Source organism: Scatophagus argus, chromosome 7 (genome assembly GCF_020382885.2).
Source record: "Scatophagus argus isolate fScaArg1 chromosome 7, fScaArg1.pri, whole genome shotgun sequence".
In the NCBI taxonomy this organism is placed as follows: domain Eukaryota; kingdom Metazoa; phylum Chordata; class Actinopteri; family Scatophagidae; genus Scatophagus; species Scatophagus argus.
In genome coordinates this window covers 16,530,685-16,543,826 of record NC_058499.1, presented here as the reverse complement: position 1 = coordinate 16,543,826, position 13,142 = coordinate 16,530,685, and the positions used below count along the sequence as shown (strand labels likewise).

The window sequence follows — 13,142 nt, the reverse complement described above, 5'->3', positions numbered from 1 at the left end:
TCCATAAAAAATTGGACTTGATGAAAATGATCTGTAGGGGGGTCTTGCCCTCACGCAGCAGGACAGTAATACAATAAGCTGCATCTTTAATCCAATAAGACTCAGGCTGGAGATATTGCCTCTCTCCTCTCAGCGCAGACTGTTATTTAAGAGCCAGCAAAAAGTATTTACATGACTCAAGTTGACCCCCCCCCAGCTAGAGGGGACCGGAAGAACAAACAAACAAGAGAGGAGCAGTGGAGCTTGGAAAGAAGGGAGAAGCCTGTCTTTTCCAGGTGAACAAACATTCCCTTACCATTCAAAAGACAATTCCTGGTCTATGAGGCATAGTGGGCCATAGTGCGACACATCTACTCCAAGTAAATAAATAAAGGAGATAGACAAGCAAATACAGACCAGGTTTGCATTATTCTCCTCTGAATTTCCTCACCCACGGATAGGACTGGAAGAAAATACCGTTAGGTCAACAATGTGAATGTAAAACGTTTATTTTGGAGGCAAAGCAACTGCTGGTAAAAAATGAAAATCTGCCAGAAAATCTCATCATAGGTTCATGTGTGGGTGGTTCTGTCTTGCAAAACATGAGTGCAAGTGAGTAAGTACGCTCGTTGGTGAAATGTGGGTTTCACAAATTTCTTCCAGATCCAAAAGAAAATTTATATTTACATGTTCAACCGAGTCATTTGCGAGTCCATATTGATTTGCTCTCATTTGTGTCTCTCCGTCAGCTACATGGTTTCCAAAAACAAAATTCTGATTAATGAGACACCAGCGAGATGTCACCACATATGACCTTTACCTCAGAAACACCCACATCAGCGCAATAAGCTGGCTAAACAGCATGGACAGGAGGTATACTCTCTAACTACAGCTGGTAAAAATAGAGACTGGCCCATAAAGTTACCGTGCATACATGCACACATGCAAGGCTCACACTGTCCATGCCTAACATAGACAGAGAGAGATGCATGGCAGTCTCATCCCTGACTATTTAAAAAGAACTAATTCAGGAAAAGAATAGTGCTCACAAGTGTCCAAAAAAAGCCTCCACACTGATGGATGATTAAAACACACATTCTTAGAAATCTCCTGACAGAAGCCACCTGCTCGTATTACAGAAGGGAGGAAACTGAATATTCTGTGGTGGGCAACACTGCTCTGCCTCCATAGTAATGTCACTATGACTGCAGACATCATCTTATAGACTGCTGGTCCTTTTCCATACACGTGATGACTTGGCTTGACTCGGTTTGACTCAGCATGGCAACCAACTTGACGGTGTGTCTTTAACTCTCTTGAGTGTTGTTTACTGCTACGCTGTGCAATTTACACTAGAAGCCAGATACTTATTTTCAGGCAGTTGCTAAGATTTTTCTCAGCAGAACTCGGAAGAGAAAATCCATCTAGAAGAGAAAGAGGAAGCTACCGTTCATCCTTGAAAGGTGATGAAGACATATGATGTTAACGCAATGTGCTTGGAGGCAGCTGTGTGCACTCTGACATGACTGGGGAGATGGTCCATCTTGGACGTGACTTGGCACAACTTGGCGTGTTTAAACTGGTGATGGAAACACAAATCAATGCAGTATGGTTCAACGCAGCGTGATCAAATGCACCAATGGAAGAACCGTATGGGTGATATCCTGCTTGGTTATATAAAGGTAAAAAAGTCAGTCTGATAGCAATATACTGTTTTTTGCTTTTTTTTGTTTTAACTATTTATGAATCTGCATTGAAACACAGCTCAATGACAGAAGGGGAAGAAGCAACGGCAACAAAATGTCTTTAAAGTTAATAAATCAACTACCCCCCTCTGTTAAATATATATTTATGAGTGTGTGTGTTATCTTAGAGGGGGGTATCTAATTATGACTCTACTTGCAGAGAATCCAGTTGCTCATTCTCAGATTTTCCAGGCACTGTTCTCATCAGACAACAGACCTCCACAAAACTCCTGCTGTAGCCAGCGTAATGAAGCCTCCTCTCTACCTCCTCTCCTCCCCTAACTCTCTTGGTAACCCATCATTGCGTCTATTTGCATGTCTGCCTGTCTGTCTGTCTGTCCCTGCAGAGACCCTAATGGAGCTAGTGATTTGTCTGGGGAGTTTTGTGAAGCAGTCGCTGCAGATATCGACTGACAACTAGCCATCTATTTGAGGATAATAAGGCCCACTTATGCCAGTGCAGATAATGTAGACGTTGACAACAACACAAATAGATCTCTGACAACTAGAGAGGCAGGCTGAGTGCGATGCTTTATCATAACTTGCTTTTGTCTTAAACAGTATAGCATGTAGTGTCAGGAACAGATCAAAAGAAATCTTGCTTGTCTGTAGGTTTAGAGTGAAAAATACTTGAGGTGAATTTGATTGGGGATCTAACAAACTGACATATAAGCTGCAATTAGTCCAAGATGCATCAGAATATACTCTGACAATTGTTTTGTTGACAATTTAAGGCCAATGAATGATGAGAACCTGTGGCACAGAAGCTATCTAACTACATTTTACATTCCATGGAAGTCAGTAGAAATAATGTACTAAAAAATACAGTCTGAGACACCTTTTGAAATGTTCCTACATGTCCCTGCAATGTGGGTTGTATGTGTGTGTGTGTGTGTGCTGGCATGCCAAGGGACACAACTATGTCAAGAGTAGTTTGCCTGTTCCCTGAGCTGCCAGCAAGAGATAACAGTGAGAGATGTTAGTGACTGCTGGAGGAGGAGAAAAGAAGAAACTGAAAGAGGTGACAGAATAGAGGACAATACATATGGAATATTTTTTGGCAGTAAATTAGCAAATTACTTGGGTAAAAACAAATCTTTGCAAGAGTAAAGTTATGCATTTTATAATTGAAAACAAGACCCAGTGAAGCAAATTACAAGCCAAAAGCCAAAAATAATCAAATGAAATGAAAAGGGAAGGCGCAAAGAGGAGTGAAAATTGGAGTGCGAGACAGCTAAAGAGATGAATGTATCTGGAGATGGGGGTTTCCATTCAGCTTGCCAGGGCCTCATAGTCAATCTTCATCAGCAATCCCATCTTCTGCGTGGAGCACTGGCTGAGATGGGAGGGGAGAGAGGAGGAGCAGCAGCCCAGAAAGATCAAAGCCCACTAAAAGTGAGGATCAAATCTGAACTATTACTGTAGCCTTACAGTAGAATTATGCATGCGCTGCTATTACTGCTTGCAGTAGTAATCGGCCTTTGCTTTGATGGTATTAAGTTTTGCCCCGGTGCTAAACTGGCACTGAGGGTCTGGCAGAGGCAGAGGAGGAGGAGGAAGAGCAATACGTGCTGTGGGGTGGAGACAGAACTGAGGATTGAGGAGGAAAGTTCATTTAAGTTAGTAGAGAATTAGGTTTAAATGGCCCTCATGGCTCCACGGATGGACACGAGAGACAAAGTACAACTGCAATGTGAGAGAGCGAGAGGAGTTCAGGAGTTGAGAAGACATGACTAAACTCTAAATAGGCTATTTTTGGTTTATTACGTTAAGGTGCAGCTGCGGGCTGCAGAAAAATAAGGGGATTGGATAATGGAGTCTAAACTGGACTTACGACAGCCTTTCTCGTCGCTCTTGTCGAAGCAGTCGGGCAGTCCGTCACACTGCCATCCACCTGGGACGCACTTCCCATCTCCACACATGAAGTTTCCAGGAATGTTGCACTCTGTGGTGAAGTTATTCCCTGGGAGCAGTTGGCTCTCTGGTTGATAAACAGATAGAATGGCACAGGGAGGAGAAAGAGAGAGGAGGACAACAAAAAACAGAACAGAATATTACAATCTCGCTCCATGAAGAAATTAAACGGGTAGAGGGATACTGCGATATTCATCAGCACAGCCAAAATGGGAGACGGTTATTATCTCCATCCTCTGAAGACAGAAAAATATTAAAGGCTTTATTTAAAAAGCAGAGAAAAGCCATTTGGTGTTCACAGTATTCTGGGCGTAAGCATCAGTTTAGAGCAGGATGGTATCATTGAGCAGATAAGGACACAAACACCAAAAAAAAAAAACCAAAAAAAAAAAACAATCACACAAAAACAAAACACATATTTATGTCTTGAACACAGATGCACAGATACGCACACACACAGAGACAAGAAATAAATATACTCAGAATGCCTGAGTGCTGAACTAGTTTGGGGCATTTCAAGTTGACGCAGTGCAGCTGCAGCATAATGGGCTGGAATGTGAAACATGGCCTTTTGGCTGAGGTTTGACACTATGCGGTGAGTGGTTTAGCTCATAAACAAAACTATAAGGCAGTAATGGGGAGTTCCGGATCGCTTTCATACTGCTGTGCTGCAGCTGAGATCGGCTGGTAGGTCACTTCATTACAACTGAAAGCAGGACGCACGAGGTGTGGACCTTTAACCCTCAGGTGATGGTGTGGTTAACCAGTGAAGCGGCTGACTGGGACGCATTATAAATCTCTTGCACAACTCCAGCTGTGAAGAATGGGGATGTGAAAAGGTGTTACACATGAATATAAACATTATAATTGCTAACTGCTATACTTTGGTTTAATAACTCAGAAAACTTTGACTAAGGATGAAACAGCCTTGGTCTCACTCTGACAGTGACACTGGTGGAGGTAAAAGTCCTGCATGAAAAATCTTAAGTGCTACTTAAGTAAACATGCATAAATATTAGCAGCAAAATGTAGCTTAAGTGTCAAAGAATAAATACCAGTCATTTTAACATTTACTGACACGAAACCATGTCAGAACGGAAAAATCATCATTTGGTGAAGCTGCTGATGTCGACACCTGGAATGTGACCCTGACTACACAATACTTTTTGGAAGACTTTATAAGCCCAAACCACTGGAAACCACTCGTTTAATCATTAACGTGTGGTTTTATTTTTTGTTTGTTATGTTACCCTGCGTAAAATCTTCACCCTTAAAGTTTGTAGTAACTAAAACTGTCAAACAAATGTAGTGTAGTAGAAAATACAATATTGTCCTCTAAAAGGTAGTGGAGTATAAAGTGACATAAAAGACAAATACTCTAGTGAAGTGCTAGTACTTCAAAATCATTTTTAAGTTCAGTACTTGAAGGTACTTAGTTATTACCACTGCCATTTAAACACGTTTTGTAAGAGATTGAATAATAAAAATACTCCAGGTTCTAGAGAAGATCCTGTTTCTTTCCATCAAATATTTCAAATATAAATCATTGCAGGTATGTATTCTTGATGAGGCAGTGGTCACTGCTGAGGGATCCTTTGTACATGAACACAAAAAAGTTGGCCTTTAGATGATTGTGAATTCATAACCAGAGTTCACAGATTAAATACAGTTAGTTGATATTCACTCAATAGATGTAGCCAGGTCCCAGAGTGCAGCTGAGCAACTGACACGTAGCAATCATCTGTTCTTGCAACATCCTACTCCTGCTGCCCTTACTGCAGCAGGCTATGGAAACCACATATGGATCCTCTCTTAAATAAGAGAGCAACACCACTGTGATCCTCTGTAGGGATGATGCAAACCACTCTTTTGTCTCTCGCAATATAGAAAAGGGGAAGTAAGGGTGGAAAAGAATATGCTCTTGTAATTTATAAGGCGTGGAAAGCATTTCAATTATCATTTTCAGTCACTGATGGGAGGCATGCTTTCACAAACAGTGAAAGCTCGTATACATATTGATGTGATTACGATGTTCACAGAGTGGACTTTATGTGTGTTTCTTAAGTCAAGTTTCATCTGTGTAGTGTAATGTTTTGTTAACCAGAAGAACACCAATTATAACAACTGAAATGGTGCTGCAGAGGTCATTTCTTGAAGGCCGAGCTTTACCACAGTGAGCCTCCTGGATATAAACAGCTCTCCGTTTGAAAACTGCTAGATGTCAATTTTTTTTTTGTTATCTATCTGAGAAAACACCACCATCTTCACACAATCTCCCCTGGCTCTTCCCCTCCCATCCGTGTTTGTTTGCCTCTTTCAAAACATGCACACTTTGGAGAGAGAGAGGAACAACGACACAGTATGCCAGAAGGTGTAAACCAAAACTGTGCAAGGTTTAAGATACAGAATACTAAATGTGCCAAAGTATCAAGAAAAGACAGCACGACAGCATATTTACGACAATAAATGAACATATTACAGAGTCCGTACACATAACAGACCATCTTTGTGTTCTGACTGTGACTGAAAAGTAAATAAATACAAATACTAAGCTACACTTACCAGCTCTATCTGACCTGTTCTTCACATACAGTGTATACTTCTCACACTTAGTAATATTCTTAGCAACTAGAAGCCTTTATGAGAGATTAAAAACCTGGCAACTTGCACCCAAACAAGTGGAATTAGGGCCACTCAGTGTTGACAACACAGCTGCACAAAACACCATGTCAATGTCCATTCAGACCCACACTGAACAAGTGTAGGAGGGAGACATAAAATGACTTCAAAGAGTTGGCGGTTTGGGAGGCACCCGGTTAATTGGAGAGTTGCTTTGAGAGCATAAGAGAGTGAGAGGGAGGACAGGCTATGTGTTGTGTGTGTTTGAGAGACAGCCAAAAAGAATGAAAAAAGGAGGCTGACAGCCCATCTTTTCCCATGGGTCTCCAGCGCTGCCAGTGCCAAACTTTTGCACATCATTTCTTGCATCCAGGTCGGAGTTCCTCTTTTGGCAGGCTTGATGCATGTCATGGTTGTACTCTTGTCATTCTATCAATACAGTAATCAGCGTCATTTCTTACAGCGATTTACCATCAAGGTAACTAACCGGACCACCTCATTAACGCAGGAAGTGTGGCCACACAGCTCATTACAGACAGCTCTGTGCGCTTATTAACAGAGCAATGCGACACCACAGTCCTCTGTGGGCACTGCAAAACTCCAACAAGGTGACCTGGAGAATTTTAATGGACATAACGGCATCTACTCACATATTAATCCTGCATGGTTTTAACCGCGATGCTGTGGGAAGCCTCGGGGCATTATGCACAGCTGCACAACACCGCTGTGTGCAACTGTGGTCACACAGTGGGTGTGTGAGGGAGAACAGGGGGAGATAAGGCAGGGATGAGGCTGGACGCCTGTGTATCTTGGTGAGGGAAGTGCAGACCAATTACTCAGGGTAAATATTGACTATACTATCCTGCACACCCATCCTCGGCCTTCCACCCTTTCTCCCTCCTCTTTGCCTGTGTCACCTAAGGCCCTTCATTTAGACTGTTAAATTATAGACTGGAAGAGCCGGATACTTTTTAATTGGCATTTATATTTTCTGTTTACACTACTTCCAAGAAGTTTCACTGGTTCATTCTGGGTGAAATCATTCCCTTCTATTTCCATTTTAGCTCAGCTGCTGTTGCTGATGTATCCCTCTTACCCCAATTATAATTTTAAATAAAAATGAACTCCCAGCACAAACGCAAGTCTAATTTCCCAGTGGTTGTAAATTAAATTGAAATCAAATTTGGAATTGTTTTTTTTTGGCATTTCTGAAATGCAAAATCATCCCAAATGCAATCTATCCTTGTTGAGTCATAAGTGGCATGCAATATGAGCACAGATGCTGTAGTGTGTTAAGATTATGTACAGTAGGCTTATAAAGATGTAAGTGTTACAATCTTTCTCAGAGACACAAAAATACTATTTTTAAAAAATTTGTCTGATTTGAAGTTTAATCACCTTGTTCATAATTTTTACAGTTACATCTACTCCTTCTCCAGTCTTTACAAATCTAGATCTATGAATATACAAATGTTCCTCACTACACAAAGGTGAAGTGCATATCGGACCACATTTGGCTTCCAAACTAATTATAATGTCACAAAATCCTGTCTGATCTCTGCATTTAACCCATTGTAAGCATTGGAAGCAGTCATTTTATGGCGCCTGAGTCCGAACTTGTCTTGGTCAAGGTTATACAGTGTCAATATTAATGCAAGTGTAATTTCCCAGTGGTTATGAATAAAACTGAAATCAAACTTGGAGCACATTTTTTCAATATTTTCAAATGGCAAAATCATTCGTAATCCAGTCTTTCTTTGTTGATTCATAAGTGACTATTCGATATGAGCTCATCTGCTGTGCTCTGAGCCTTGGTCATTGGCACTGCTAGGAAATTTACACTAACATACATGTTGTTGATGGTGCGGGAGTGTTCATGCAAACACTGGGAGGATTTGGGTCTAAGCAAGAAAACCTCAAACTCAAAACTAAAACAAAAAAAAAACAAAAAGCTCTGGTTCTTGTGGCAATAAGATGGTTTTTTTTTTACATTTGTTTTCAAAAGGTGATTACTTTTTGCATAATTGAAATTGGAAAAGGAAACTTGTACCCACAATCTCTTAAAAGGGTTGTCAATTATTTAATATCTTAGACCACACTTGTCCATTTGAGCGAAGAAAAATCAAGTCAGTGCATAAATGGCAAGCTTCCAACTGTCATTCCAAGATTTACCATGGGTGCGCTTCATACATAATGATTACAGAAATGGTAGCTTGGAGAATCCAGTACACTCTAAGCAATTCTCTGAAAATGCAAAGATGGCCAAGCAGGGTGGCCCACGGTCCAACCACACACACAGACACACACCCATACATCTGCCACGGTTTCCCAGGTCTTCTGAATATTTTCATACATTCATTATGTCAGCATGCCGCCCCCGACACTGGGCAGCTAATTTGGTAATAAAATTTATATCAAAATTTAATAACCCTTAAAGCCTATAGACGTTCTTCCCTGTACTACCCTTCTGGGTACGTCTCGACTTGGGGGTGTGCTTTTGGATGCTACGAGGAGGTAACACAACAGTATGTTGGGGAGAGTAGATGAAGAGGAAAAAATGGCAGAGGAGGATATGGCCGGAAAGAGAGAAACATGGAACAAGCACGAGGGAAAAAGCACAAGGGCAATAAAAGAGAAACAGAGAGGTGGAGAGCAACAGCATTTTCTGCCCTCAGATTCCTAGTAACGGCCGATCTAAACAAGTTCTATTATCTGCTCTGCATAAAAGGTCAGTATTCTGGGATGAATATTAGTTTGGCTATTACTGCTTTAACCCCCTCTTCCTCAGCAGGTTTCCATATCTGACCTGCATTGATGGGTGACAGGTTCAGCCTCAGACTGAAACAGCAGCATCCTATTGATTGGGCTGTCTTGCTTTGTGAGCAGTACAGTAGAAGTGAAAAGGAATACTAAGGCTGATGGGAGAAGTATGACAATAAAATGAAATAGAAGCGGCTTGTTGAGCTCTCCAGGAAAAGAAATCGACTATCCCTTAGCACAAGCGTTTGTCCTTAATAATACACCGTACCGCACAAAACAGTCTCCAGTGAATGATGTGAAATTCTCTCGGAAACTGAAAAGAGAGCAAGTCATGTTAAATTATAGCCTGATAATGTCAATACAAACATGGGCTGCAAGGTCTGCTCGTGTTGGAGGAGAAGGGAGGAGTGAATTGATAAGGCCTAGCTCTAAATAAAAAAAACTAGCCTTTTTCAGGTTCAAGGACAGAAACTTATTTTTCAGTTAAACACAACTCTTATTGGCCTGGCTATACAAGCAGGCTCTGAGGCCCAGCAGGGGAGGACTGGAGGTGATTTGGCTGTCGCTTTCATTGTGTGTTTATGTGTGTGTGTATGTGGTAGAAACACACAGAGAGAGAGGACTTCCCAGAAAGAGGAAAACATTCTCCATCCTGTCCCCTCAGCTCACTGAAGTGTCCAACATAAATAAGCACAAGTGTAAAAGACCTGGTCTGCATCAATTAAAGACCCCCCCCCCCGATACACACACCCATACACAAACAGTAACATAAGCACAGAGCAGCAGAGCAAGCAAGACCTTAATGGGGAGGGATAGGGAAGAGTGAATGGAAAAAGACAGTAAAGCCTGAATAATATGACACTAGCTACAGTTATGACTATGCCTATTTCAGCTGTTTAGACTTTTTCAGCCACATGGAAACCGTGAATGTGTGTGTTTGGCGGGGGAGGGGGACTGGCTTCACCACCTGCTATATAGTTAGTTTATTTGTGGAGCCGACTGCTCAGTTATATCCATGACAACAATGCTAAATGAGCAGTTCAGCCAAAGACAAACCCTTTCAATTTCAAAGGTAATTCTACAGTGAGGAGAATACAGTTCTTGAGAGGGGCTAAATCCCCATGAAATCCCAAACTGAGTACCTGATGAAAACAAAGCAGATTATGAGTGCAATTTAGTGCAAAATTAAAAATCATAAAACAGATAATAAGTCCTAGAAGGAAAATAATACTCAACATTAATAATTAAAAGAGCATAAGGCATTTTATGGATGTAGATTTGCTATTCTATTACCAACATTGAAAAATGCATTGCATTAAACCTATTGTCATATACTGCGCATGCTATTTGTGACACATATGTTAGAGATATGAGATCACTGATGTTTCATTAAACACTCACACAGTCTGGTGAAGTGGAGTAATGTATTTATACACCCTGTTCCCCTTGTTCCAGAGTGTCACAGCAGAAATCTGACTATGTTCCTATGTTTGACTGATTCAGCAAACTATATCAGTATTCCAAAGAGGTGGTCAGTTATTTGTTAGAGGATTGCATGTTGTGTCTCAATCTCTTGACAAAAAAGTCTAACAAATTTCAGTGAAGATGAAAATTACAGGCAATCGAAAGAAAGAGGGTGTAGACAATAGATAGAGGGAATGGGTACGAGCAGAATAAAAAGCACAGGGAGGGATGTAAATCAAATGTTCTCATCCTCTTTTCTTTTAATATAAAGAATATGGGTATGCTTTATAAATAAACCAAAGGGAAGAAGGTGGACAGACTAAGTCTGTGGGGATTTTATGGTTCACATTCTGAATAATGATTAGAGAAACGCAGCGATAAACAAAAAATAGTTGAGGCTGATTTACTGTGTGTGGACGTGATATTCAGTGCAAGAGCTTGGACTTAAAAGACAAACATTTCATGTAAATCAGTCTTGGAAAATAAGAACCAGCAGAGTCCTCCCTTTGTATCAAGCAGAAAAAAGTTGTATCACAATGTGTTACCTTACACTTGACATTGTGTGTCCTGAACTATGGCTGTTGCGCATGGGCACTGTCAGATGGGCAATGACAGAATGATATATTGTACAGCCCCAGTATGTTGGCTTGACATAGTATTCTCAATATGCAAGTCAAGGCGTTGATGTCAGTCGGTTCCTTCCAGAGACTCTTGTTGCCTTCAAGAGTAGAGGAAGGTGAATATTAGAGGCCAAAAAGGCTGACATCTTCCCTGCCCCATATTATTCTTGTACACCTCTGATATCAACAGGATCCATGCCATAGGGATAACTTAATCCCAAGGACACAGGAGCTCTTGCCACATCTTCAACACAGGCCAACAAGGCAACAAGCACAAGTAATCCTACAACCAGACAGGTTTTAAACAAATCCCAGATTTACCCAGTTGCGTAAAAGCACATATTTGGAGGTGAAAAAAAAGCACTTTCACCTGAAGCGTCTGATAAAATTATACAATAGTTTGTAATACTATGGTAGGTGCAATGGGTCAAAGTTAAACCTGTGGTTCACTCTCCAAAAGCTAAAGATCATATACAGCAAACTAAATGGAAAACAGCTATAACATTCAGCTTAATTTTTACTTCCAAACTTCGTGCTTTATATAATGTTGAACAGTCCACTTGTTTAAAGCAATCACTGCATCAGAGTTGGTTGTGAAAAGCAGGACCGATTGCCAAAACTATGAAGAAACAATTGACCATCGGTCACCCAATAAACACAGTAATGAGACCAACTCATCTTTGCCTCTGGTACACTGGATAGCTTATTGCAGTGACAGCTGTAACCATACAGTTTGTTCTGACTGTCATTGTTCTAAAAGAGAGAAAATGAGAATGTGATACAATTCCGAGTCAGCATAGTTTGTCATTTTTAATCACTTCTAATTCTAGGGGATTTGTACTGAAAAAGACAAGAGAAGCAGCTTAAGGCAACTGCAGTGAGTTAAGATTTCCACGAGTAATAACTAATTCATGTGTCATGTGTCATATGCTGTTTGTAATCACGATTCAGATTTCGGTGGTAGCAGCGGTGACCAAGTGAGCTGCGCAGGGAAGGAAAAGAAATGGCGGAGGTTAGTGCAAACAAAGCTGTGAATCAAAGAAATGGAAGTTCTTTTTTGATTTTTCTGATGTTTTACAGCAGTAGAGTTCTGTACGATAAATAAATATACCAAAACCTCTGCTCAACTCTGGATTTTGAGTGAATCCTGCCTCTCTGCTCCTGTCTGACTGTGTGCAGCTCATGCAGACATACCTGCAGCTCTTTATGAGTTATTTATGAGTTATTCATGTTGTCTATCAGTGGTTTAAATGTTATGGCTAATTGGTGTATAATACAGCGTGGGTGTTTTAATACTTTTGTCATTTCCCACCATTCTTCTCCCCATCTGGGATAACCAGCAGTGGGCAGCAGACAGACCTGATGCAAAACTGTAATGTTGTTTCTATCCCTACAGAGATTTGACTGACTTTGTCTGAAGTAAGCACAATTACTACACAGTACAAACTGGTCTTTGTGTGTACGCTCACATAATGATGCCGCTAGTTGGTACAGCATCATTATATAGCAGTTTGAATATTTCCTCTTCTGTGTTTAAAATAGAAGTAAGACATTCCTGTGAAATGGAAATCTCTGTTACATTCATACATTTCATTTCTATCAGCATACCATGCATATATACATACATATATAGACATAGACAGTTGGCAGGGAGAGGGAGAGTTGTTGGGGGTGGAAGCGGGGGCATACTGAGCCATAAAGTTAAACAAAAGCTGCATGGTACCTGCTGACGAGAGCAAAATAATGTTTAAGAATCGGCCTCCATCACTAGTCAGCCGTGTGGAACTACTGTGGTTTCCCCATTTCACAAGACGCTTAAAATATTCATACCACAAAACAGCACTCTGTGCAACTAATGGCATGAAAATTTCAGCACATGTGCCAACATCCTGAGGTAACTGACATTAATAAAAAAAAAAGGGAATTTCTTTCTCAGGCCACCCATCCTGCTTCATCAATCAAAGCCCACATGCAACACATGATTAAACTTGATCTTTGAAATGATATATGTGTGGTTTGAGCTGCTCTGTTAGCTAGTTAC

The 13,142-nt window shown here is 40.8% G+C and overlaps 1 protein-coding gene across 1 annotated transcript in view; it reads right to left on the bottom strand.

The window, feature by feature from the left end:
- ldlrad3 (low density lipoprotein receptor class A domain containing 3) overlaps positions 1-13,142 on the bottom strand; it is a 69,516-nt gene that overhangs the window by 39,167 nt on the left and 17,207 nt on the right. Inside the window, exon 2 of the mRNA XM_046393716.1 lies at positions 3,559-3,705. Within this exon, the coding sequence (XP_046249672.1) occupies positions 3,559-3,705 (147 nt within the window). The remainder of the gene's footprint in view (positions 1-3,558; positions 3,706-13,142) is intronic.